General features: G+C 36.5%; 3 protein-coding genes across 4 annotated transcripts; 1 reads left to right on the top strand and 2 right to left on the bottom strand.

Moving 5' to 3' along the window:
- Positions 1-8,146: 8,146 nt before the first annotated feature.
- On the bottom strand, positions 8,147-10,311 carry LOC7457122 (cytochrome P450 71AU50). Its single transcript, XM_002309971.4, has 2 exons — positions 9,247-10,311; positions 8,147-9,166 (listed from the first exon to the last, which is right to left on the bottom strand). Exons 1-2 carry the CDS (start codon positions 10,123-10,125, stop codon positions 8,552-8,554), a joined length of 1,494 nt encoding a protein of 497 aa, XP_002310007.2. The 5' UTR covers positions 10,126-10,311; the 3' UTR covers positions 8,147-8,551.
- A 3,750-nt stretch (positions 10,312-14,061) lies between these two features.
- LOC7456941 (uncharacterized) lies at positions 14,062-22,576 on the top strand. 2 transcript variants are annotated; one of them, XM_024605401.2, is made up of 20 exons: positions 14,062-15,453; positions 15,726-15,929; positions 16,958-17,062; positions 17,312-17,377; positions 17,457-17,621; positions 17,989-18,063; positions 18,158-18,288; positions 18,631-18,745; positions 18,830-18,899; positions 18,993-19,111; positions 19,223-19,279; positions 19,616-19,747; positions 19,868-19,960; positions 20,459-20,544; positions 20,617-20,683; positions 20,774-20,840; positions 20,924-21,060; positions 21,693-21,784; positions 21,875-21,941; positions 22,284-22,576. In XM_024605401.2, exons 1-20 carry the CDS (start codon positions 14,173-14,175, stop codon positions 22,449-22,451), a joined length of 3,297 nt encoding a protein of 1,098 aa, XP_024461169.1. In that variant the 5' UTR covers positions 14,062-14,172; the 3' UTR covers positions 22,452-22,576. The 2 variants fall into 2 exon arrangements, with proteins under 2 accessions (XP_024461169.1, XP_024461168.1); XM_024605400.2 differs by having other exon boundaries at positions 18,631-18,899.
- Positions 22,577-23,295: 719 nt separating this feature from the next.
- On the bottom strand, positions 23,296-26,253 carry LOC7456939 (cytochrome P450 71AU50). Its single transcript, XM_024605402.2, has 3 exons — positions 25,999-26,253; positions 24,246-25,200; positions 23,296-24,131 (listed from the first exon to the last, which is right to left on the bottom strand). Exons 2-3 carry the CDS (start codon positions 25,110-25,112, stop codon positions 23,517-23,519), a joined length of 1,482 nt encoding a protein of 493 aa, XP_024461170.1. The 5' UTR covers positions 25,113-25,200; positions 25,999-26,253; the 3' UTR covers positions 23,296-23,516.
- Between the last annotated feature and the right edge of the window lie 698 nt (positions 26,254-26,951).

Below are 26,951 nucleotides of genomic sequence, written 5' to 3' on the forward strand. Positions count from 1 at the left end.
AGCGATGATGAATCATTCTGAGGGCTAGAAAGCACACTCAGAGTAAAAACTAGAAGATTTTTCTTTTGAAAATTCAGAGATTTTGAAGTGGTCGAATTGTCATGGGTGACCTACCCGGAGAAAATTAAAAAAGTTTTTTGAGATGGTCTTATTGTAATGGGCGACCTACCCGGGTGAAAACGCAAAGATTTTTTGGAGATTTTTTCAAAATGGTGAAAAATACAGGGATTTTTAAAGTGGTCTTGTTGTAATGGGTGACCTGCCCAGGTGAAAAACATGAAGATTTTTCAAAGAGGTGAAAAATACAGAGATTTTTCAAAGTGGTCTTGTTGTAATGAGCGACCTGCTCATATGAAAAATACAAAGATTTTTCAAAGTGAAAAATGCGAACATTTTTCAAAGTGGTCATGTTGTTATGAGCGACCTACCCAGATGGAAAATGAAAAGAGTTTTCAAAGTGGTGAAAAATACATAGATTTTTCAAAGTGGTCTTATTGTAATTGGTGACCTGCCCAGATGAAAAACACAAGATTTTTCAAAGTGGTGAAAAATACAGAGATTTTTCAAAGTGGTGAGAAATGCGAAGATTTCTTAAAATGGTTTCATTGTAATGGGCAACCAACCCAAATGGAAGATTTTGGAGGTGGTGAGAAATGCGAGGATTTTTCAAAACGGTTTCATTGTAATGGGCAACCAGCCAAATGGAAGATGAAAAGAGTTTTCAAGGAGGTCTGATTGTGATGGGTGACCTACCCATGCAAAAATTAAATGTCTTGAAAGGACAACATGATAGGGCTCGAAGGCACACTATTCAAGAGATGGAAGCTCAACAAAGCATTCAAAAAGAGATAGAAATCAAAGGGGAACGAGGGCTGAAAAGCTCACTCGATAGGAGATAGAGTTAGAAAACGCACTACCTGATAGGTGAGGGCTCAAAGGCACACTCAAAAGGAGGCTGGGTTAGAAAACACACTACCCAAAGGGTGAGGGTTCGAAGGCACACTCGAAAAGAGGTAAGGTTAGAAAACGCACTACCTAAAGTGGTTGAGGGCTCTAAGGCGCACTCAAAGGGAGGCAGGGTTAAAAAACATACTACCCAAGAGGTGAGGGCTCAAAGGCGCACTAAAAAATAGGTAAGGTTAGAAAACGCACTACCTAAAGTGGTTGGGGGCTCAAAGGCACACTCGAAAAGAGGTAAGGTTAGAAAATGCATTACCTAAGGTGGTTGAGGGCTCTAAGACATACTCGAAAGGAGGTAGTGTTAGAAAACACACTACCCAAGAGGTGAGGGCTTGAAGGCGCACTCAAAAATAGGTAAGGTTAGAAAACGCACTACCTAAAGTGGTCGGGGGCTGAAAGGTACACTCGAAAAAAGGTAAGGTTAGAAAATGTACTACCTAAGGTGGTCGAGGGCTCTAAGGCGCACTCAAAAAGAGGTAGGGTTAGAAAACACACTACCCAAGAGGTGAGGGCTCTAAGGCGCACTCAAAAAAAGGTAGGGTTATAAAGCGCATTAGTTGAGATGGTTGATGGCTGAACAACCTAGTCAAAAAGAGGTGTGATGGTAAGACACTGATAAGTCAGTGATGAAAATAATACATCATGATCAATATACATGTATACTTACCTGAGAAATATAGGTCCCCTTTTCTTCATGAAATTTTCTTTTTCTCAAAAGTTTGAGTCTTTGATAATAAGCTTTGATGGCTCTTCCGCTCTTGCTTACTCGAGTCATATCTTATGATCTTGACCTCTAGGAGAGATATGGCATCAGCATACTTCTTTTTCCACAAACCTTTTTCTGAAAGGTTTTCAACTCTGCCTGACGTTTTCTATTTTCTTAGAAGAGGAATCATGGAGCCAGCCCTAAGTGTTTTGGTGGATTGCCCCCCCCCCCCAGTTTGATCATGTGTTTAAGTGTTCAATTTGGGATTTTCTTAGGGATGAGGCTATGTGGAAGAAGATTTGGTTATTTACAAGGAGTTGTTTTCATGAAAAAATTTTGGAATTTCAAAGCTATTCCGAAAAATCATTTTGATGTTTGTTCAAAACAAACTTGTTCTGAAAAATTCAAGCGATTCTCATGAATAGGTTTGCATGAGTCTTGAAATTTTTTTTGTTTTGCTTTTGGTGAAGTTAAGTGATGTTTGATTAGTCAGAAGGGTTCAAGCTTTAATTTGATGGTTTTAAAGAACCAGTTTTCAAAGCATTCATTTTGCTTGCATGAATAATGACTTGTTTCACATGGAAAAGCAAAGCCTGTCGATCCAGATTGCTTGCCTTTGATCAGAAAGGGCTTGATTAGGCACGTAACGTAGGCTTTGGCTCTTGGTTATAAAGAAAAGATATTTATAGGCTCAAAAGGTGTTTAAGTGACTTTAAGACTAAGGATCACTAGTGCTTATTTCCCAACCTCTTTCTGTTCATGGATTTCTAGACCTTGGAATTGATTTCAAAATGGTGCCACCACAAGTTTGGGCTTTTTCTTCTTTTGGTTTTGAGCATCATTATATTAGTGCTTTTGTGGCACACTCAAATCTTTTTGGAACTCTTTCATGCCCCCCAGCTTTGTTTGGGCACTTTTGATCATTGAGGATTTTGTTTCATGCCCCCTAGTGTTGTTTGGGCACTTTTATCGTTGAGGACTTTTTCATACCCCCAGGGTTGTTTGGGCACTTTTAGTCATTAAGGATTTTTTTGCACTTGCCCCCCAGTGTAGGGTGTGATCCTAGCCAATGTTATTTTTTTTCAAGAAAAAGTTATTGGGCTCAAAAGGGAACTGCAAGGGATTTTTTTAGAATTGTGAAAGGATGATTAAAGATGGCCTTTCTTCATTTCAAATGCAAGCAGTTAGAATCGACAAGCTTTGCTTTCTCACATATGAATATGCAAAATGGTTTCTCATTATTCATGCAGCCAAAACTCAGCTTTGAAGTTATCTCATGGCATTTGGGTTGTCTTTCAGGTTTTTAAGTGTTAGGATATCACTTGAATTTTCAGAACTTGTTTATTAGAACAAACACCAATTTGATTTTTGTTTTTGTATTAAAACTTTGATTTCTCAAAAATCCTTGTGAAAACATGGGGTCATGCTTTTTTTGGGGGAGAGAAAAAAAAAGGAAAACACCAAAGAATTCTTGGTGCAGTGGTTTTGTGAGTACAGAGTGTGCTCAGTGTGTTATTTGCATGAAACAACAAAAATGAAGGCACATCATGAACACATAAAACACATGATCTTATTAACAAGAAAGACTCATTTGACAGAGAGTCTTGTGGCATTATAAGCTAAATTGCCAACAAGACTAAAACATGTTAAAATATGACAAAATCAAAATAACTTTGCAGACATGATCAAACAGAGGCGATTATTAGGGGCAGACTTCATCTTCCCATTCTATAGCAGAACTTTGTCCTCTATCCTCGAGAGTGCACACTGCCTTCTTCACACCTTGCTCTTACCATCGGTGCTTTGAGGTTTCCATAGCATTCCCACTCTAGTGCATTCACCGATCCAGTACCTAAAGCATGATTGGGTAGAGGGTTCAAACTCACGTTTGGAGTTCCTTCGAATGTTATCCACCCAGCTTTGATCAAATGCATGAGCCTCTTTTTGAAGGCACTACAGGTATGAATGTTGTGTCCCGCAATGCCAGCATGATACTCCCAAGTGAGGTCGGGCTTGTACCAATTGGGGTAAGGTGGTTGCAAAGGTGTCAAGGTTTCTAGAGCTATGTGACTGATGCTCAGTAGCTTTTGTTACATCTCATTTAAAGGCAACGGTAATGGAGGTAGTTGGTCTTGGACTTTTTGGTGTTTGGTGTGAGGCTCAGGTTTTCTGGCAGGAAAAGAAGAGTTGAGATTGATGTTGGCGATTTGGGGTGAAAAGGATGGAGTGTGATAGTTTTGGAATGGGTTTTTCCTACCCCTATAGCTACCGTCAACATGGTCAACCTCCTTTCTTTTAACCTCAAAGCCTCTTTTCTCAGTGGGCACAGATATTCTACCACTTTTTACTCCTTGCTCTATGCACTCAGCTACTGCCACAGCGTCGATAAATTATTGTGTCGAACTACACATCACATGCTCGTAATACGGGTCCTTGAGCGTATTGGCAAATAGAGTCACCATCTCTTTGTCCAAGAGTAGGGGATGTACTTAAGCAGCTAGGTCTCTCCATCTTTGAGCATATTCCATTATGCTTTCTTTATCCTTTTTTTCGAGATTAGACAAGCTGGTTCTGTCAGGAGTGATGTCCATATTGTACTTGTATTGCTTCACAAAAGCATCCACCAAGTCTTTCCATTTGCGGATTTTGGTGTTGTCTAATCTCATGTACCAGCTTAATGCCACCCCACTTAAGCTATCTTGTAAAAAGTGCATCAGTAGTTTTTCATCGTGTACTACTTCTGCCATTTTGTTGCAGTAGGATTTAAGATGAGTCATGGGGCATTGTGTTCCAGTGTATTTGAGGAATTCAGGAACACAAAATTTTTTCGGGATAACCACATTTGGGACCAGACACATTTCTGCTGCCCATATTGGATCGTACAAGTCCACCCCTTCAATGGCTCTAATTCGGGCTTCCAACACTCTCACCTTATCTTGATCAATGTCATTGGATGACTTGGTCTTGTGGGACTCATTGGCGAATGGATATATGACTGCAGGGGCTGGTGCTGGTGGCCTTGAGTGCACAAATGTTGGATTGTATGGAGGTTCTTGACCATGTTCACTCAATGTTTCTTCAGGTTGAGCTGTTGCCGGAGGCTAAACAAAAATAGCTGGCCGGTCAGAAGGACCTTCACTAGAGGCATTTCTAAGTGTTTGCTCGAGTAATCTAGTGAGGCGAGCCACGCTTGCTTTCAGAGACTAATTCTTCTTGGAAATAGGCGTCATGGTGAGCACGCTCTTCATCTTCCATGTTTCTTACTCGGAGTCGAGTGTTGTAGGCTCTTTGGGGACCTATATTTCAACATGTTGCATGTATGTATGTTATTTACAATGGATTGATGTATGTGTATGGATGCAAATGTATGCACATTGGGTATGAATGGCAAAAACCCATGCAAAATGAATATGTAAGGAGTTCATGCTAAAGGAAGGTTCTAGGTCATTACATGATAGGTAGGATTTCTACCTAGTATTACAAGGGTCTATGAATTGCCAAGTGACCACCTCATGTAAAGGCAATATAGGGGTTTACAAGGAATGGTTGGGGCACAGTGTGACCACCATTATCGAGTAAACACTCAGCTCATAGTTGGATGTTTCACGAATCTGAACCCCGACTAAAAGTCATAAGGCATACCGCTACTCCTCACCTAACCTAGAATTGGGTTTTTATTAAAATGCATGCTAAAGCAAAAATGCGAGCTAAAAGACTAACAAAAGGGAAACAGTCAAACAATCAAAGCTTAGTCCAACCAGACATGGCTATCCCCAGCAGAGTCGCCATCCTGTCACGGGGGGCGCGAGCGCCACGACGTCGTCTAGCTACGGCGGAGGCTTTCGTTGTGCCTCCTATGTGAAGTGTGGTGTGTTGGGAAGGGTTTTTGGATTTAATCATAAAATTATGATTAATGTTTAGGAGTCGCCATCTAGTATTATGGTCACTAAGAACCTATGGTCTGCGAGAGTCTGAGTAATGGACTGATTGTGCAAGGGGAAGATGAATCACCCCCAGTGCACCCTACCTAAGGTAAGCTGCATTGTTGTTTGATTGTTTTTTTCTAAGTCGGGTTTCTATTCGTTGGTCTTTTCTAAGGCTCAAGGTAGATCTCTCTTCGTGAGAAAGTCTCTACCTTATTGGGTTAAATCCTAGCCATTCTAAAGTCTAAATTTTAGCATCGCATATATTTACACCTTGTATCTTTAATACCTAAGGGTGTACTTTAACGTGTAATTTTACACCTCACAAATATTAAAATCTACATCTAGACCCTAAAAAAAAAGATTGGGAAAAGGTTTTGGATATTTTGGCCAAACCCTAATGGATGATCATAAACTAGTTATGATATCTATTTTTTTGGATTTTCAAAACATGAGAAAGATGAATCTTTTTAATGAAAATGTGCTTGGAAAATTTTTAGGATTTGGCCATATGCATGAAAACAAAATTATTATTTTTTGTTTTTGAAAAGGGAAATTGATTTAAAAGTTTTTGAGATTTTTTTTAAAATGTTTTGACATTTTTTTAAAATATTTCAGAGAAAACCGGATGTTTTAATACCAAATATGTATTTTACGGTGTAAATATACAACCCGATATTATGCAAACTGGATAGAAAAATATTTGAGAAAATCACAAATTTTTTAAATGATTGTTTTGAAATTTTTTTATTTTTTAGGGGTCGGACCGGACCCGGCCCAGCCATTTGGGCTGGGCCGGAACTGGCCCGGCCCAAGTGAGTGAATTATTTGGAGAACGTGAACGGTAAGTTCACGTTCTGCATGCAACTTTATAGTTGCAAACGGTGGAGTGAAGTGGGAGGCAACCTTGCGAGGGAGAAGCAGTTGTTGTCACTGGCCTGGAGTGAGGTTGGAGGTGGTCTGGGTAGTCGGCTTAAAGCTGGTGGCGACGTCTGTAGAGGAGTCGTTGTTGCTGTTGCCGATACTGGAGAAGGAAGAAAACGAAAATGGTGGTGCTGATAGGCTGTTGCCGCTGTGGAGGAAAAAGGAGGAGCTTTCGGTGGAGAGGGATAAGTGTGGTGGAGAGGATAGCAGACGAGCTGGTGGTATGGTGGCTCGGAGTCGCTGAGAGCACGGTGGAGAGAGAGTGTAGAGAGAGAGACTTGTTGCAGGAAAAAACTAGGGAGGAGGCTGGTTTTTTCCGACTTTTGGACCCAATTTTCTCCTCTCTCTCAAGTCATCAACGGAGCCTCTATTTATAGGCGATGGAATAGGGTAATCTCGTCTACACCAGGGTAAAATTTCAGCCCTTGATTTGGTTGGGAAGGATCCCAACCGTTGGTTCAAAGTAGCCTCCCTCCCTGAGTTGTCAAATCTGCAGGAAAAGGCTGCCAAAGTATAATTAAATCCTTGCACTTAATTAAATTCTTCAATTGGACCCAAATTAATTCTTAAACATAATTAAAATTCAATTTGACCCATGATTAAATCAAATTGGCCTATTAAAAATTTAATTATGTCTTTGGACTTAATTTTTATACAAATTCGTCTAATAAACATTTAATTTGACCTTGAATTTGCATTTGTTTCTCCATTTTTTAGCATAATGGGGTACAATTAGATCTTTAATTTCCTCCAAAATTACAGCTTGATATTTTCCTATTTTTGTAGTCCTCCTTGATCTGCTTTCTCCACATTGCTAGCCTTTCTTTTATTTTTTAAGAGTGTCCAGAGCCAGGGCATATTAAGGCAGTTGGTACCTAACCTTGCAAAACGCGTTTTGGGGCCTGTGAGCTGCCAGGAACAAAACCGTGAGGCGTGGAAGCCGGGTTGGTCTGAGCTATAGCGGATAATATTCTGCAAGGGGGAGTGGGTTGGACCTTACATTGATAAAGCTTCATCAAAATCTTCACAATCAACTGGTCCGAAACGAGCCCAATGTTCTTCCTCAAAAACCTCCCATGTCAATTCTCTACATTTCTCTATGTAGGCACGGCGTAGCTATTGCCACCATTGATTAGCTTCACCTGCGAGGTGGAATGATGCCAATGACACTTTTTGTGCTACCATGGTGCTTTGGTATTCGAAAAATTGTTCCACTCTGTTGAACCATTCAGTTGGATCATCACCAAAGCATCTTGGAAATTCAAGCTTTGTCAACTTGGATGAGAACATCTGTCTTCCTCTTTCTGCAGATTCCTTAAACTCTTCCTTATTGTGGCGAGAATGACCACTACGGTCATTGGTGTTACTGCTGGATGGGTCTTTAGTTGAGAGCAAGGCCACAGATAGCTTATTGATGACTTCCTCCATGTGATGTAACTTGTCATTAAGACCGAGTTTCATCCAACTCACACTATCTTGAAGTCCTCCAAGCTCAGCTTCTAAATTTTCAATTCTTTCTTTGTTGGTTGCCATTGTAAGATATAGTTGTTATACCAATGATAGGTCTCAGTCAAAGCTATTACAATCGCTAATTAGATAAAATTCCTCTTACGGTGAGGATGAACCACAATAATTTACTCTGAATAATCATACTCATTACTGCATAATGAAAGGGTTTAAATACTTAAAACAAGGAATTCAAATAGCTACAGTTAACGAAATAATAGCTAACAGCTATGGACCAAGCCTTCCAATGGAATGATGCCAGCAAATCCTCATCATGCAACTGGTGTTTTCTCCACATCCCCTGCATGTGGCACGTTTCTCCCCCTGCATGAGGCACTGTCTCTTGCATGATTCATGTCATAAACCATAGATTCTTGATAGGAGCACGTAGTGACCTTCTTGGTGGTTTATCAAAAGAGCTATAGACATTCCATTCTCAGAGTAGAGAAGCAGCGAAGACAATCCTTACATGATCCCACTTCCAACAGAGAATATTAATTAACTAGAAATCGAAACATTGCTGAAGTCATAATCAGAGGTGATGGCGATAAGTAGGAGTGGCGCAAAGATGGTTTGCTCTCGGGGTTACAAGACCAAACGCCTCAGTCATGTCCAATTCCTCCGGCAACATATTGTTAGGAAGCTCCCAATCAAAGCAATGCACCAGCTGTGCCACAATTTGCAGAACCATGGTTAGTCCCAAATGCATTCCAGGGCAGCCCCTGCGCCCAGCCCCGAAGGGGAGAAGCTGGAAATCGCGTCCACGAACATCTATGTTACTCCCAGCAAACCTCTCTGGAATAAACTTATTTGCATCAGTCCAAGCACTTTGGTCGCGTCCAATAGCCCAAACGTTTACAATAACACGTGTTTTTTGCGGGATGAGGAAGCCATCTATAGTGCAATCTTCCATTGACTCGTGAGGGATAAGTAGAGGTGCCACTGGATGGAGCCTGAAAGCTTCCTTTATAACCATGTGCAAGTACTCCAAGCCCTCCAAGTCTGATTCTTCCACCGTTCTATCCATGCCTATTTTCTCTTCCAGCTCTTTCTGGACTTTCTTCATTACTCTTGGATGCTTGATGAGCTCGGAGAGAGTCCACTCAATTGCTGTGGCTGAGGTGTCCATTGAGCCTACAAGCATGTCCTGAAAGAGAAAGGTACAGATTTAAGGATAATCATGTGATTTATGTGCTGCTTACTAACAGTTATTTTAATTCTATTTACCAAGATTATGGCTTTGATGTTGTCTCGACCAATACTATACTCAGTTTCTTCAGATCCCAAGAAGTCCAACATGACATCAACAAAATCTTTGGTTCTGTTTTCATCCTTGAATTGAATGTGCTCATCAATAATCTTCTCAAGGAAGTCATCAAAAACCTTGCCTACGGCTTTCATGCGCTTTGTAAGACCCTGAAGGTCAAGTGGCGCAATTGGAGGGATGTAATCGCCGAAGTTAAAACTTGCTGCTAAACGCATGCCCTCATGAATCACTGGTTTGAACCCCTTGTCATCAAATTCCTTTTCCATGTATTTCTTTCCAAAAACCATCCTACAACTGATGTCAGCGCTTAGAGATGAGACCTTGGCACTAAGATCAACAGCAACACGCTCACGAGAAGCATCTTTAATGTAGTCAATCAAGAGGTCAAGCTCTTCTTTCCTCGAGGACATGAAAGAATTTATTTTATGGTTGCTAAGCAACTCAAGGGTACACATCTTGCGCACGTTGCGCCAATAAGAGCCATATGGAGCAAATGATAAGCTCTTCTGCTCGTAAGAGATATGCTTCGCAGCCTCATTTGGTGGCCTATTAGCAAACACGAGGTCATGGGTCTTAAGAATCAATTCGGCAGCCCGAGGCGATGAGACAACTACAGTGGGCACCAAGCCTAACCGCATATACATGATAGGGCCATACTTGTTTGCTAGTTGATGCAAGTCTTGGTGAGGGAACTTCCCTAGCAAATGTAAGCTACCAAATATAGGAAACCCTATTGGACCAGGGGGTAACTTGCTATCCTTGATCTTTCTTTTCGACAGCCAAGCTCGGAGGAAGAAAGCGAGCGCAATCAAGGCTAGAGTGGTTAATATCCAAGCCATGCTAATATATTAAGGTTGGTCTCTATGCTCTATCTTAGTGAAAGCAAACCTAAATCCAACTCTTGGTTCATACAGAGAAGATGCTACACATATATAGTCGTAACTAGGGAGATGATAACAGGAAGAAGACAAACTGGGGATAAGTTCAATGTCTTTGTTTGTATCGCTTCTTGTTTTTTATTTTGAAGAAAGGGATCAATTGTGGATATCTGAACTCATTTACTTGTCTCAATTTGGTTCCACCAATTCTACTAGTAGGAGGAAATCAATTAAGAAAAAGACATCAATGTTAGTATAAAGACAGATTGAGACCCTTATAACATTATTATAACAGCTAGGACAGAAACAAGCTTAATCCCAAAAATTATTGTTGGTGCGCTTGTCGTGATTGAGTATTTTACACGCAATCCTTAATTGATACAAACCTAACAGACATTTTTAATCACTGTTGATGGATCAAGATTCATCAAAACATTTTTAATATTTAATATAAAGATATTTACTTTTAGCATAAGCCATTAATACTCATGAACCCAATTAATAGGCTCATATCTAACACCTTGTGGGCTCGGGTTGCATACCTGACCCCAGCACCTTGTTATGGGCTTGAGTGCACAACGCGAGCCCAATGTTGAGCGCAAGCGCAACATTTTTTGGGCTCGAGTGGTGCTCCCGAGCCCAATCCCAAGGGTTGTGCCTGGTCATTTTGGGTCATTGTCTATTTTTTCAACCCATTAACATGGCCTAGTTTTCTTGGACATAGTGAGTGTCTTAAACCCATTTTACTTCTTCCTTCATTAATGCAATCTTCTCTTATTAATGTATGTGTAATAGATATTTATTTTTTATAAATATTATCATTGTAAATTTATTCTCCAACTCCTCCACTCAAGAAGAAGCCAAAGTTCAAGGGTTATAAATACCCCTTGAACTATCTAGGTGAAAGGTTCAAGACTTTACATTCAAAAAACATATATATCCAACACAAAAATCACTTTGTTCTTAAAATTTAAGGCTCTCAAGCATATTTATTACTCCTTTTCTCTATAAGATTACCTATTTTACCATCGGAGGATCCTTAAATCCCCCAAAAAAGAACTTTTTATAGGTATCCAGGGGTATTTATGATCAAAAGATAATTTCCTTCACTTTGAAAAAAAGAGTCATTTGAATGTACATTTAATTAACATATAATTCAACCACCAAAAAACTTTATTCCAAAGCATATCGAATTTTTAAACATTATCAATTGGCATCGTTTGTTGGGAAACAATTAAAAAAAACCATTAATTTGTTTTTGTTCTTTTTTAATTGATTTTTTTTAATTTCACCTTCCAACAACTCATAACCCGGATCGCAAGTTTGGTAGATTGACATGGGATGACACGGTTTATTTTTTTGGGTCCTTTTTAATTATTATTTTTTTCAATTTCACCTTTCAACAACTCATTTATTTTTTTATTTAGTTTTTTCTTTATAATATTAGGTTGTTTGGGAATTGGGTTTCATAATGTTTTTTCTATTTTCTTTTGGTTGTATTATCCTTATCTCATGGATTTAGTTTTTTTCTTTCGATTTCAACATTCAACATTGAATTTGTTGAAAGTGGGGTTTTATAATTTATTTATTTTATTTTTATGGGGTTATCTTGATCTCATGACCTAGATTATGAATTTCTTTCTCGATTTGATTATGAATTTAGTCTAGCCAGTTATTGCGATTCTCTTTCTCGATTTGATTATGATCAGCATACAGTGAAAAGAAAAATATTATGGTTTCTTTATCTTAAAATGACAGCTGAAATGTAAAAATATATATATATATATATATATATATATATGATTTAATAAACTCTAAATATCAATACTTTTTAATTTTTTAAATCTAATAAAAAATAACATACACTATTGTTTAAAACAAACCTATTTTTTAAAAAACTAAATCAAATAATAAAAAAAAAACTAATGAGGCTAAGTCAATTACGGTAGACCAAGACTCGGTATATTGTGAATTGCTACAGTTCAATTATGGTTTTGCTCTCCATGGTACTAGTCAAGGAAGTGCAAGTTGAGGCACAAATTAATCTTTTCACGAGATTTGATTAACATTATTAAATTTATTGAGGTTAAATTACTCTTTTTATTTTATTTTTTTACAATAAAAAGATTTAATTATCCTTAAAATACAAAAAAAAAATTAGCTTAGGATCTAGAGGCATCTTAATCCTTCATTTAAAAAAAAACAGTTAAATAATTAAATTACTTTTAAAAACAAAACAAAAAAATTACCACACAGAGAACTTGCAGGCATTGATAATAATGATGCTCGACCCAGTCTATGATTTTACAGTAAACTGCTGGACCATCAGCCTATGATTTTAACTTGGCATATGATGATGTTTCTCTAATCACGGCGAGACAGTAAGCCAAACTGGGCTCAATATTAATATTATTTGTCCTCTCTCTTGTATATTTTTCTCACATTTAATTCAGGGCCACAAAAAATCCACCCATGTCTTCCTTCATGTAATACTTGATAAGATTTTTTTTGTTGATTCTTTTATTTTTCTGTATAAAATGTTATTAACTTATAAAACTTGGGATGTTTACTATAATTTTTAAAATTATAAAAATATATTATAAAATGGAGTAAATTATAAAAATTTTAGGATAATTTTCTTTAAAGAAAACGTTGGATTAAGTTCATTTAAATTTCTTCTTAAAAGCAAATTAAGTTTTGGTTTGGTTGACCGAGTTATCTAGGTCACATCTTAAGACTCGAGTCCACTCAGAGTGTCCTCGTGTTAATAGTTATATATATAAAAAATAATAAAGTCTATAATTTTTTTAGTTAAAGTTGGTTTCAGACTAGGTCGATTAGATCATAATTAGACTAATCAAATCATTAGAGTCATATTATTTTAATTTTCACACAATTTAATTTGAAATTCATATCAAGCAAAGAGCTGGGTCAAAGGAGCTTTAGGTTGACCCAAATAATTTAACAAGATAAAAAGTGTTGATTATATATTTTTTTATTAAAGCAAATTAAGTTTTGGTTTGGTTGACCGAGTTATCTAGGTCACATCTTAAGACTCGAGTCCACTCAGAGTGTCCTCGTGTTAATAGTTATATATATAAAAAATAATAAAGTCTATAATTTTTTTAGTTAAAGTTGGTTTCAGACTAGGTCGATTAGATCATAATTAGACTAGTCAAATCATTAGTCATATTATTTTAATTTTCATACAATTTAATTTGAAATTCATATCAAGCAAAGAGCTGGGTCAAAGGAGCTTTAGGTTGACCCAAATAATTTAACAAGATAAAAAGTGTTGATTATATATTTTTTTTATTTTTATTTAAAACATCTAAAACTTTTTTGATGTTACTGGTGATATTTTTATTAAATAAATAATATAGAAAAACAAAAAAAATTATTGAAATAATATATATTAATAAGAGAATTAAGGGTTATACTAGCAAATTATATGGTTTCAATTAAATTTAAATTATTGCTGTTCTTGTATATATAAATTATCATCATATATACATATATAAAACTTTGATGGCTCCCTACATGACATGATTAAGTGTATTGATGTAAGTTTATCTTTCAAATGCTCTAATTGCTATTTAATTTTAAAAAATAATATTATGATAATATTAATATTTATTGGCATATAAAAACCTTAGTAAATCTTATAAATATATATTTTAATTTTGAATTCACAATTAAAACTTTTTTTGGTACTAGAAAACTGGTTCAAAATAGTTATATATTTTATTTTATTTTTGCGTTAAACAAAATTTGATCCAACGTTTGACGAAGAGCAGGCAGGTAACTTGTTATTATTCTAGTCCTCATTTAATTTAATGAGCCACCCATAGGACCTTCAGAATTACAGGGTTTTTTTTTTTTATCAATTTGCACCAACTGAAGGAGAAACTAAAACCACCAAGAAAACCTATCATCTCTCAAGATTCACACGTCCTCTCGGCGTCAAGAAACCTCAATTTCTGCAAGATTCATCACCACCACTACCAAATGGCCTCAACTTCACCAGAACCACCATCAACTTCAGAAGAATCCCGACCGTTAACACCGCCATTATCACCAAGTTCAACAGAAATCCTTGAAACAGCAGCCCAACATGCCCTGAACAGTGAAGACCCTTCTTTCCTCATCGCTGTTCTCAACGACCTCGACCTCCCCGTTCTCACCTACCGTTCCCGTATGATTTTGAACCACTTAATACAGTACCACCCTATCCCCCTCTGTCACCGCCTCTCCAAAATCAGTTTTTCCCCCAGGGATACCATAACTAAGGTGACATCTGCAGTTGCTCTCGAGATTTTCAAGAGCCTCTTCCCTGATGCCTCCTGGGGAGAATTCATTAAACCTTTGCTTCTTGATCTCAAAAGGGATGACTATGCAGTAGAAATTATTCCAATTATAAACGAACTTTTATCACATTTCAATCCCCATTATATACCAGAAAATGATTGGCCCGGGTTCACAACTGCAGTGTGCGATAATTTGGATTCTGATAAAGAAGAACTGCTAAAATTCGTGCTTTCATTGATTAACAGGTTGTTTACTGATGGTGCTGAAAAGATATTAGAACTAAGTCTTGAAACTTTGTGTGACAAACTTAAGAAAATATTACGTTCTAGTGATGTGTCATTGAAGGTGAAAGAAGCAGCTGTTGAGGCCTCTTTTGGTTGTATCTTGCGCCTTAAGAATGCCGTAAATGATGAATTCGTGCAAGATCTTTTGCGTAAAGTAATGAATACAGTTTTCTTTAATGGTGAAATAAATTTTGATGTGAGTCAAGAGGGATATGCGCGTTTGATTCTTGATCAATTGGTTGCATTGGCCCGGACGGACGCGTGGTTCTTGAGAAACCAGGTTGATAAGGTACTTGAATTTACATTTATTATCATGGAGAATCCTCAATATGAAGAAAGAACAAGGTTTCTTGCGATAGAATTTGTGCTAGTTCTAGTTGAAGATAAAAAAGGTTGCCAGATTTTGGTAAATACAGGGGGTTTGCATATCAAGAGGATGCTTTCTCAATTGTTATGTATGATTGCGACTATCAACGAGAACACGGCATTGGATAATCGTGATGAGAGGGATCAAGAGCAATGGAGATTACTTGACCAGGTAATGAAGAGCATGGCTCGATTTTCACAAGCATTGGGTGGGAGATTTCTTTTGGAGGGCTTTCCTCAACCGTTTGAATCTTGCTTTAATTCAGAGGCATGGCAAAGACGCCATGCTGCTGTTAGTTCACTCTCCATTATTTCAAAGAATTGCTCAAAGGTATGGAAGCGTGACCTTCTGTTAAAACATATATGTAAGTTTTTCCCTTTTGGATGTGTTCATTTAAAGAGATAGAACGAACTTGAATCACAGCTCTGCAGCCTCTAACCTTCTTTCAAGTCCTTAAATATGATGTTTCTATCTACTGATTCAAACTTCTGTTCTTCAGTCCTCCATTTATTTTCCCCGTAATGATTTCCCCTTCTCCTTCTTAGTGTTTTCGTTCAGTGAAAAAAGACTTCGAGTAATCACTTTTTTTGTTTGTGTTACAGACATTAAAATCCAAGGTAGATCTTGTGGCCAATCCAATTATGAAAATGGTTGACGACATGCATCATCATGTGCGTTGGAGAGCTATGTATGCAGTTGAGGAATTCTCCAAGTATTTACACCCTGAATTGCAGAATAACTATAATCAAAAAGTGCTGCCTGCTTTAACGAAAGCTATGGATGATTTCAGTGATTCCAAAATTCAGGTAAATTGTTTTTTTTTTTTTTTTTTTTTTTTTTTTTTGAGCTGTTTTGAATCACCCACCACCCCCCAACATACAGTCCTGCCTTGTTCTTAGTTTCTTTTGCGCATCACCTCTTACTAATTAATACTTCAAGTAGTAATAGTCAAGGTATTCTCAGACTGCAAAACTGACGTATTGACAGGCCTATCTATCATAAAAATAGTTGATGTTAGTGAAGTCAATGACAAGAAAATTAGATTTTTCTATAAAAATGAGCCTTTGTACTTGTTGTAAAAGATGCCATTATGTGGAGCACATGGAATTGAAGAAGGTCCTCGCGCCTCTTTCTCCTGCTTTAATTTAGATAGAGCTTCTGATTAGTCTATCATTTATAGGCAGAGATATTGATTGGCATAGATCATATAGAAAATTTTGACAGGATTAAAATTGCTCAGTCAACTACTATATACGGAATTTTTGGCTCTCCCGATATCAATAAAAGGGTCATGCAATGAGGAGCTGAATGAAAATTGACTCTGTCACCATCTTGCTGACAGACGCTGTGCTGTAACTTTGTCTTTGTGGGATTGAAATTGAACATAACCTTGATTTCAAGGTCTTTTAATAATCTTTTTGATCCTTGTAGAACGCAATCTAAGGTTGTTCTTCATCTACTTAAGATGCCTCAGTCATGAAATGAAACTCGAAGTCAGAATTGACATACCAAAAGCATGTTGAGAATGAGCTTGCAAAGGGGTTGTTAGAAATGAAATCCTGGAGACATCGCAGCCTTTGTAGTGTTGATTTTTGTTCATTTGGAATGAATTTTTAATCATCTGCCTTCTTTTGCTTACAGAATCTTGTCGTCTACCAAATATTTTGTATCAAATCCTCTTAGTTGGATTTAAGCTTTGGTTGAACTCGGTTGTCAGAATGGGCTCACTGCCTTCAAATATCTGGTTATCTGGTTTATGCATCTGTGCATTAACTCGTACACGTCTAAGTGAACTGTAATGTCACACATAGATACATTTGTTCTATCTTTTCAGGTGCAAGCTGCTATGGCAACTTATCACTTTGTTGAGTATTGCACTTCAAATATGCTAGAACCTCACCTTGATGAGATTATCAGTAAATTGCTCAGATGCCTACAGGTGAGGTAGCATGTGATCTTTCTAATTGTGTGTGCATTCATTCACGGCATGTGAAATACCTTTGTGAATGCTTCCCGTGGAGGATCTAGCATGTGTTTTCTTTTTTTTCTTTTATCAAGATTTCCTTGATAAATATAAAAACTCACATGCACATGCATAATTGTATAAAAAGAAGCCCCAGTCCATATGCAACTATATCTTGTCTCTGATCTGCAGTCTTTATGTTGATTTTGCATTTGCACAATCCAGAAAGGGAAACAACTATTGAAACTTTGGGCCTTATCAGCATTAGCAGCAATTGCTAAGTCATCACAGGTACCAGTCAAGAGTCAAGAGTTGCTTGTGGCCTATTTTAAATTTTCTGGTTTTTATATTAATTATTGTACTTTTGCAGGACCGGTTTCTAGAGTATTACAGAACAGTTATGCCTTACCTAAAAGTTGTGATGACGAAAGCAGAAGGGGAATCTAACAGCAAGCTCCTTTCTGCAACTGTTTCGTGCATTACAGCAATTTGGACGGTTTTTGGAAAGGACAAGTTCGGTGACGATACTCAACAGGTAAATATTCAATACTGGAAATGTAAGATGCGGCTTTCGGATAGGGTAGTTGCTAGTTATTTGCTTGTTAATCCTGCCTGGTGTACCAAATAAGATGTAATCTGCCTGCATAAATAAGTTATAACATGTATTTAGACAAAGAAAACTGTTTCTGTTTATCTGAAAACAGTAATCTGTTTATAGTTCTTTACATACTGTACCGAATTTGGATTCATGGATGGGTTCAGAAGTCTCTTGAAGCCACCCAAATCAGAGATGTTTTAGAGTTCGCAAGACATATTGACCTAAGTATTTTTTAGTATAATGTTTTTGTTAGAACACATTCATACAGTAGCATTATTGACCCTTTTTTTTATCCTCATGCAAGGTTGTGCAACTTCTTGTTTCCACACCCATATCAAATCTGGAGATACATGACCCAATGAGAATTGAAGGGTTAAGAGTATGTTAATAGTAGTTGTACAGCTGCTACTGAAAAAAAAAATTGGTTCTTTATTAGAACCTTGTTCTTCACTGAAACATGTAAGATACTGCAGGCATGGGGCAGGCTTTGCAAATGCTTAGGCCACAGGTTCCAGCCTTATATGGAAGTTGCCATTCCTTGTTTGCTTCAATCTGCGCGGCTCACTTTGCCTGATGATGCTAACGTTGAAGAATCGGATGAAAGGTGAGTCTTCTTATTAGAAAAGTTTAAGAATTACTAGAGAAACAAATTGATGAGCTGAAAAATAAATGGCAGAACATGAATGTTATTCATATATACAATTCTGATTTTCGCATATGAGCGATGGATGAAGTGATTAATCATTCTAAATCAACTTCACTCTGAAATATTGAATATGTCTTACAAACTCTAAACAACGTTATCTATCATAATAAAATTAGTTCAATAATTTTTTCAAAACTGGAACCCAAGTAATAAGTACAGGATCAAGCATAAACCATGCTATTTTTGGATATTTTTTTTTTATGGCTGATGTATCAATTTTCTGTGTGGAACACTAATAAGAAACCGGATGATTCAAATCAAAACTGAGACTCTGGAGGAGAAAGCCACAGCTTGTGTATTGTTGCGTGATTGCGTTGCTGAACTGAAAGAAGGCATTGATTTATGGATTGATGAGGTGGTTAATTTTGTAACACATAATAGTTTCCATAGCTTGACCTTATGTGAACGAAATTTAGCATTTTTACGAGCATCTGTGCAGGTTGCTGAAACTTTAGTTCCACTTCTCAATTTTTACGAGCATGCTGAGGTTAGAATAGCTGCTGTATTAGGTAATTAAAAGTTAATGTAGTCTCCAATAATTACTTTTATGCATTTCTTAACCATCTCCAGTAATCACAATTTCCTTTCTGCTTTGTAACTAGCCATGCCTGAAATACTGAAATCGTCGAAAGCAGCAATTGAGAAAAGGCTTCTTCAGAAATCTCCCTTTGAAAAGTTGTGTTCTGATATAATACCAGCTTTGGTTGAAGCACTGGTTAAGGTTATCCTGTAATTCATAATTAATATTATTATTGTTATTGTTATTGTTATTGAATTGAATGAGATACCTTGTGATTATGAGAAATCTTTAACTACTAGTACTTGTTTGTAGGAAGAAGTCATTAAAATTAGTGCAGTAATGTTGGATTCCTTGGAGGATTGCTTGGAGGTCTGTAGCATTTTTTTTTCCCTTAATGTGTTAATTGGTCCACTGATAAGAACATAAATATCAGTCTGAGAAATTTCTTTCTTCTATATGCTGTTAAGAAAGACTACGCATTCTCTTCCTATGAAAAGAACTGCATTTTATGCGTCAACTTTTGCTCATCTCTCCAGCATGAAAAATCTTAAATTGCTCCATATATGTATAAATTGTTATCTGACAGTTGAGCTTATATGGCTCACCCTTAGATTTGACTGGATTACTTTCCTCATGCTGAATAGTCTAGGTCTCTAGGGAAGAATTGATGCTTTTATCTTATCAGCACAAACTTCTCTCCTTCAGTTATCGGGACCTGTTTTAAATATAGACCAGATCAAGCGCTTCTTGTCTGTAATAATGGACGTTCTCGACACTAGCATATCCATTCCCAAAGTTGATGAAGCGTCAGAGCAAGGAGAAAAAGTTAGTAAGAAAGTAAGTGATTGTATCACTTTTCACTGGATGATTGACTCCGCAACCGCTTGGCTTGCTTTCATTTCATAAGGATATTATGGTAAGTGTTTTTTCTTATCACATATTTGTTTCTTGATAAAGGTTTGTGCTTGCTTGAAGATTTTCATGAAAACTTACAAGGGTTCCTTGTTGCAATTCTTCGACCAGCTTTTATCACGTATGGAACATATGTGGGTAGGTTTCATTCTTTAAGTCTTCCATTTTTTTACCCCTCTCTTACATAAGCTCAGTTTACTGTGATTCCCCTGTTACTGACCAATTAGTATGTTGATGTCTCATGCTTAGTGAGCAGCATTCGCATCTGTATAAAAGGTTGAACGGCCATGTCCATGCTTAAAACTGGCCTTTTCTTGTAATGTAGGTTTAGATGTCATTCCACGCTTAGGTGAGAAATTTCTGGCATAAAAATCTTCAGTATTAAGTTGGAAGTTGTTTTCCTTAAATCATATTTCTGGAATAGAAAACTGGATATGTTGAAGAAGGTGGGTGTAGAGGTTGAATCTCTAGTCAGTTGTAATGCTACATCTGATAAAGAACGGGAAAATTATCAGTGCACACTTTTTTACTCTTGGAATAACATATTGTGAATATGAGCCCATGGAGGTTCAGAAACAGGGAGACAGAGAACTGAAAAATTGAGAGAGCTCTGCTCCATTTATTGTCTTGCTGCAGGTTAAGGATAAAACAGTTAAAGAAAGAAAAATTGCCTTGAAGATTTTCACTGATGTAGTAGAGGAATTCCGAGAAGAAGCTTTGAAGTAAGCCTAGTCCTTTTTAATTTGGTTAGAGAAGGTAAATTTAATGCACTATAATACCAATTGATAAAGCAGGTTCTGTGAGAGTGAACTCTTGTTGCTATTTAGAGCTTGCAATGATGATGAACCTGAAGTTCAAGAGGTCTGTTTATGACCCAGCCTAGCGATGACAGTGATGTTGTGCTCCTCATAAATAGAGAAAATCCCTTATTCAGAACATGAATTATTGCAGGTTGCTGCACATGGAATTGGTGTTGCTGCAGCCTTTGGTGGATCTATCTTCAAACCTCTGGTTGGAGGTAGCATGTTTATTCTTCATGTAGTCCTGTTATTACCTGCGTGCAGTATTTATACAATAAATCCCATTGTTTTCATTTGGCAGAAGCAGTTTCTGCTCTAAATGCTAACATAAGCGATTCAATGGCATTGCACCGAGATTACATAAAGGCCCATGATGCTGCTGTTACAGCTCTCGGACAAATATACCTATTCCACAAGGACAGAATCAATGCAAGTGAGGTGCATTGCTACTCTTGCTTCTTATATTTTGTATAGTTAAAGTAGTTTTGAATTTGGTCTAGAAGTACAGAAAAGTGATTTCATTTTGCAATTCAAGCAATCTAGCTAGCTAAAAGACTTTCTTATAACTTCAATTGAGGGTAACGTGAGGTGGTAACAAGGCAGAAGTACTCTACCATTACTTTTGACACCTTTCCAACTACCAAAACTAAAATTTATGATGACTTTTTCCAGCTTCTTCAATATTCCAAAATCTTGAAGGGCTGGTAACACAGACTAATTTTTTTTGGTGGCTTTACATAGCAGAAATGGCTCGGGTGTAGGGTTGTCAATTTTGTATCTCTGAAGAGATTCAGTATGATATTTGTGTCTGGTGCTAAAGCTGAAGCAACTATACCCCATTCTGGTTTTCCATGCTGAATTTTGCTAGAAATGCTAATTTTATGATTGGATATTTTCTACTTGTATGCAAGATCTCTCCGTAGGTAAGTGATTTGTTATGTAAAATCCTCCTTCCTCCTATCCTTTTCAAATTGGATTGTGCTAATTTCATCAACTTCCATTTCTATCATGTTTCTTCTTCCTTCTATTCTACAGGCTCTTACAACATTTATTTCTAATCTACTTATCAGGTGTTTAGTACATGGTTAAGCCATTTGCCAATAAAGAACAATCTACTCGAAGTCAAAATTGCACATGATCTGCTGTGTTCAATAGTTGAGATGTAAGCTATAAGATATTTATTTTACCATATGAAACTGGTGTAACTATAATTGTCAGAATCAACTGTTTGTTGCATTTTTTATTCTCTCAGATCAGAGGACGAACTTCTTCGCCAAGATTTTGCTTATCTTCCCAAAATCATCGCTGCTTTTGCAGAGGTAATTTCTCTCTCTGACCTGTTGTGGGTAATACTCATAATATCTCTCAGTTTTCCCACCTCCATAAGATTTAACAATTTTCACTTTCTCTAAGTAGTTCATTTAAGATCCAGAGTCATAAAAATAGTATATTGCTTGTGAAATCTTTCCGGTCTCTGGCCTTTGGAAAGACATCAGGTATATGGTACATTTTGCATTCAAGTACAATTTTACCAGACTTAGCACCAAAAGAGTCTTTATATACTCATCAAAATACATACAACATAGTTTTCACTCTTCGTTAAGTTTCTGCAAGTTCTGAAAAGGAAATAGTAATTTCTGCTGTCAATACTTTCCTTGCAGATACTATGGGCGGATGATGAAACTTTAGCAACAGAGGAAACCGTCAACCGAGTGATTAAACAGTTGACGGACTTTAAGAGCAGGTTACCATCAAACATCTGGTCATCTATCCTGTCAACCTTGGAACCCTCTCGTCAGAATGTTTTGCTACTTTCATTGTCATCGTAGTTCACTATTTCTGGGCATCATGGAGTCCCTTGAGATTGAGCAAGGATTTGTCATGGATACTCCTGTTTGAGCCGTATTAAACAATATAAAGCATTTGTTTAGTGAAACATTCTTTTTCTGGTAAATCTTCTCTTCCTTTTTTCTCACTACGAACGAGTTTTTTAGTGGAAGGGTGGTGATTTTTTCTTATAAATAATGGGAAATAAAGTCGGCAATTAAACAGATAGTAACAAATAACAATAATTTAAGTCAATCTCATTGAAATCTGCAATATATGCGGTGAAAAAGATTCCTAGTTGGTTCAGGAATCCGAAGCTACCTAGGTTTTAGATCTTGTATAACTAAGTGTTCCTCTCATGTTATAAAGTCTCATGGTTCTCTCCTTCTCTGTCACTCGATCATCTCAATCTCCCCACTCTCAGTTTTTGTTTCAACTGCTATTGGTTAGAGATATGGAAGACTTTGGTGACTTGCGTTTCCATCTTACTCCACTCGACATAGTTAAACCAGGAGATGCTTCGATGACATGTGACAGGTTCTGCGTAGAGGTTGAAGGCTTGAAGCCTCTTTCATGCCTCCAATACTTGACGAAGAGGATCTCGAAGGAAGAATTTGAATCACTATTATAAAATTGACAAATATAAACAAAAAACATCTTTATATTCCAATCACCTTTACCAACAGAATTTTTCATCTTTATATTTATTAGTAAACACTGACAGAAAACATTCCTTGATACGTACCGAGAGAATTGTAGTAGAAAAATAAAAAATTAAAATAAAAAATTAAATAGTACGATGGTGTGTAACTTTTATAGACGGCATTACCAATGAAAATAACCCGATGATAAAATACGTTCATAAATATGGCATTACCAATGAAAATAACCCGATGATAAAATACGTTCATAAATATGCCGACGGAAAAAAAAAATTATTTGCCCTAAAGAAGATGGTAAAATCCTTTAAAGAGTGTGATGAACAAGAAAGCACACAGAATCCCTGAAGGAGCAATTTAGCAGGGAACATTATTTTGATCTAAAACAAGACAATGACACATTTAGTTTCATTTGTTAAGGCGATATGTAGGAATAGCTACTAGATGCTTGGACCTGCAGAGTACGAGACCAAACTCTTCTGTCATGTCCACTTCAGATGGCAATATTCCATTTGGAAGTTCCCAATCAAAGCAATGCACCAGCTGCGCAAGCACCAGTCGCACCACAGTTAGCCCCAATTGCATTCCAGGGCAGCTTCTGCGGCCAGTGCCAAATGGAATAAGCTGGAAGTCTCGGCCCCGAACATCTATGTCACTACCAACAAACCTCTCTGGGTAAAACTTTTCTGCATCTGTCCAAGCTTTTGGGTCTCGACCAATGGCCCATACATTGATTATAACATGTGATTTCTTTGGTATGTGGAAGCCATTCACAACGCAGTCCTCCGTGGCCTCATGAGGGATCATCAAAGGACCCGCTGGATGAAGCCGCAAGGTTTCCTTCACAACCATGTCTAGGTACTCCAACCTCTCCAAGTCTGATTCTTCTACCATCCTTTGCTTTCCCACTACTTCTTCTATTTCTTTTTGCAGTTTCTTCATAACCCGTGGATTTTTTATCAGTTCTGAGAATGCCCAGTCAATCACAGTTGCTGAAGTGTCCATTGAACCCACAAGCATGTCCTGCAAAATGTCATGTGCAGGAGCATAAAGATATTTAGATTAGTAATGTGCTACCATTATTGTGTAGTTAATTTAACTCTTTCATCAAGATTAAAAGATAAAATGTTCATTTACCAGCATTGTGGCTTTCATACAGCCTTGATCAACAAGGTACTCGTTTTCTTCGGATTTCATCAAACTTAGCATGACATCAACAAAGTCCTTGTTTTTGCCCTTCTCCTGGTATTGGACATGCTCATCAATAATCTTGTCAAGAAAGACATCAAACACTTTGGAAATAGCGTTCATGCGTTTTGTCAGTCCCTGGAGATCAAGAGCTGCGATTTGAGGAATGTAATCTCCCAAATGTGGAGCTGCTGTTAAATGCATGACCTCTTGCATCACAGATTTGAATCCCCTCTCATCAAGATCCTCATCTACATATTTCTTCCCAAACACCATTCTACAGCTCATGTCAGCACTGAGGGACGAAACCTTGGCACTCATATCGACAGCAACACGTTCCTGTGCAGCTTCTTGAATGTACTTAATCAACAGATCAAGCTCCTCCATTCTCATTGGCTTGAAAGATGTAATTTTCAAGCTACTAAGCAACTCTACTGTGCACATCTTACGCATGTTGCGCCAATACGAACCGTATTGTGCAAAAGCCATGCCTTTTTGTCCATAAGAGATGTACCTTGCAGCCTCGTGAGGTGGTCTACCAGCAAAAACAAGGTCATGGGTCTTAAGAAATAATTCGGCAGCTTCAGGCGAAGAGACAACAATGGTTGGCACCAGGCCTAACCGCAAATGCATGATAGGGCCATATTTTTGAGCAAGCTGATGAAGAGCTCGATGAGGAAACTTCCCTAACAAATGAAGGCTTCCAAAAATTGGAAACCCTCTTGGACCAGGTGGTAGTCTCTTATTCTTGGTGCTTAACCATTGGAGCAGAAAGATAAGTGCAACAAAGGCTAGAGAAGCCCAAATCCAAGCCATGGATGTGATTCTGTAACTTGCTGTTCTTGAAGTGTATAAAATCTCTACCCTTTTATTTACTTGGATATTGTGACTTAGGAATCGAAGCCTGAAGGAAAAACAAACAGGAGAGGTAGGTTCAATGTTGTTGTTAATTTGTTGTTTTGATCGAACTTTGACTAATTGTGTAATTAAGATCGATCGTGACATACTATAAAAAGTAAAAACGCAAAAGCATGATTTGCTTAATTCAAGTTAATTGTGTTATCACGGACAGTATATACTTAATTATATGATACTTATATTTATATTTATAATTAATGTGACAGTATATACTTATATTTACATTTATAATTAATGTAATAGTGGTTTTTTTAAAATATTTTAAAAATATATATATTAAAATAATTTTTTATTTTTAAAATTTATTTTTAATATTAGTACATATAAAAAAAAGTAAGAAACAAATAAAATAAAATAAAATTATATATATATATATATATATATATATATATATATATATATAATTTGATCAAGGAAAATCCCTGGATCTATAGATTGATGAAAACCACATACAGAATTGTTTTCTTTGTTTTTCTATATACTATCAAATCAAGTCAAACCCCTGGAATTATAGGCCAACGAAAACTAAAACATCTGGGTTTTTTTTATCATTTCATTTCATTTATACTATTGAGTCAAGGTAGTGTATTATTTATTTATACTATTTAGTCACGGAAAATGAAAAGAAAAATAAAATAGAATAAAATAAAAACCTAAAATTATTCTTCCCTCGTGTATAATACGGAAATAAGAAAGAAACCCTCACTACTGATCTCATCTAGCACATGGCATAACTAAAATTAAAATAAATAAACAAATAAATAAACTAAATAGCAGCAGGAACCTGATCAACTTAATTTCCACTAGCTATTGCTTTGCCATTTGGGACGACCACACCATATGAGAGTGTAAAAAAGAAAACCCGCCACCTCCACCAAGGATCGCCGGAAATAGTCGATCCGTGAAATTGTGAGAGCTGCGCGCTTAGTGAAAATAGTTGGTGCAGATTCAAGACGCGTATTTATGGCTTGCATTCTCACGTATTTATTAATTTTGTCTCATTTCTTTTCGTGAAGATGGATAAGATGCCCAGCCAATAAACAAGTGGGCATTCTTGGATTTAACTCTTTTACTTCACTTTTATAATAACTTTTTTATAATTTTAAATATCATGTTTTTACTGTATAATATTTTTTATTATCTTATTACTATTTATTATAATAATTAAAATCACATTTTATTTAAAATATTCGCAGCATCGCGCGGGTATCAAAGCTAATTAACAATACTCTAGATTTCCCACACCACATTTTTTTTCTTTTTTTCATTTTTTTTGTTTGTTTTTTTATTTTGTATTTCTTTATTTATATATATATATATATATATATATATATATATATATAATTTTTCTTTTTTTTTCCTGCATTTGTTTTTCGTTTTTTTCCCTTTTTTTTTACATGTTTGTTTTTCTTTTTGTTTTTTAAGATTGTCTTCTTCTTCTTCTTTAATTTTTTATTTTTTTTATTTTTATATTTTTTAAAAAAAATTATCTTTATTGTTTTTTTAAATATGAAATTAGTTGAAAATTTAGTTATGTAGTTTTTTTCTTTAAAACATTATAGATTACTACAATGTTTCCCTACATGCCTTTTTTTATTTTTTTTATGAATCTTCTTTTTTTTTTTCAAAATGGTCTTTGTCGATTTTATTTCGTAGTTTTTCTTTAAAACACTGTGGACTGTTACAATGTTTCCCCACATGGTTTTTGTTTTGCTACAGTGTTTTTCCACATGTTTT

Source organism: Populus trichocarpa, chromosome 7 (assembly GCF_000002775.5).
Source record: "Populus trichocarpa isolate Nisqually-1 chromosome 7, P.trichocarpa_v4.1, whole genome shotgun sequence".
Taxonomy (NCBI): domain Eukaryota; kingdom Viridiplantae; phylum Streptophyta; class Magnoliopsida; order Malpighiales; family Salicaceae; genus Populus; species Populus trichocarpa.

What these genes read in the sequence shown, in the direction of transcription:
- LOC7457122 (XM_002309971.4), bottom strand. Translation starts at nt 10,125, where the DNA reads ATGGCTTGGATATTAACCACTCTAGCCTTGATTGCGCTCGCTTTCTTC. An exon ending in ACATCAAAGCCATAATCTTG is followed by an intron (nt 9,167 to 9,246) that starts GTAAATAGAATT and finishes TTTCTCTTTCAG; the next exon opens with GACATGCTTGTAGGCTCAAT.
- LOC7456939 (XM_024605402.2), bottom strand. Translation starts at nt 25,112, where the DNA reads ATGGCTTGGATTTGGGCTTCTCTAGCCTTTGTTGCACTTATCTTTCTG. An exon ending in GTATGAAAGCCACAATGCTG is followed by an intron (nt 24,132 to 24,245) that starts GTAAATGAACAT and finishes GACATTTTGCAG; the next exon opens with GACATGCTTGTGGGTTCAAT.
- LOC7456941 (XM_024605400.2), top strand. Translation starts at nt 14,173, where the DNA reads ATGGCCTCAACTTCACCAGAACCACCATCAACTTCAGAAGAATCCCGA. An exon ending in TCGGTGACGATACTCAACAG is followed by an intron (nt 17,622 to 17,988) that starts GTAAATATTCAA and finishes TCCTCATGCAAG; the next exon opens with GTTGTGCAACTTCTTGTTTC. An exon ending in CTGTGTTCAATAGTTGAGAT is followed by an intron (nt 21,785 to 21,874) that starts GTAAGCTATAAG and finishes TTATTCTCTCAG; the next exon opens with ATCAGAGGACGAACTTCTTC.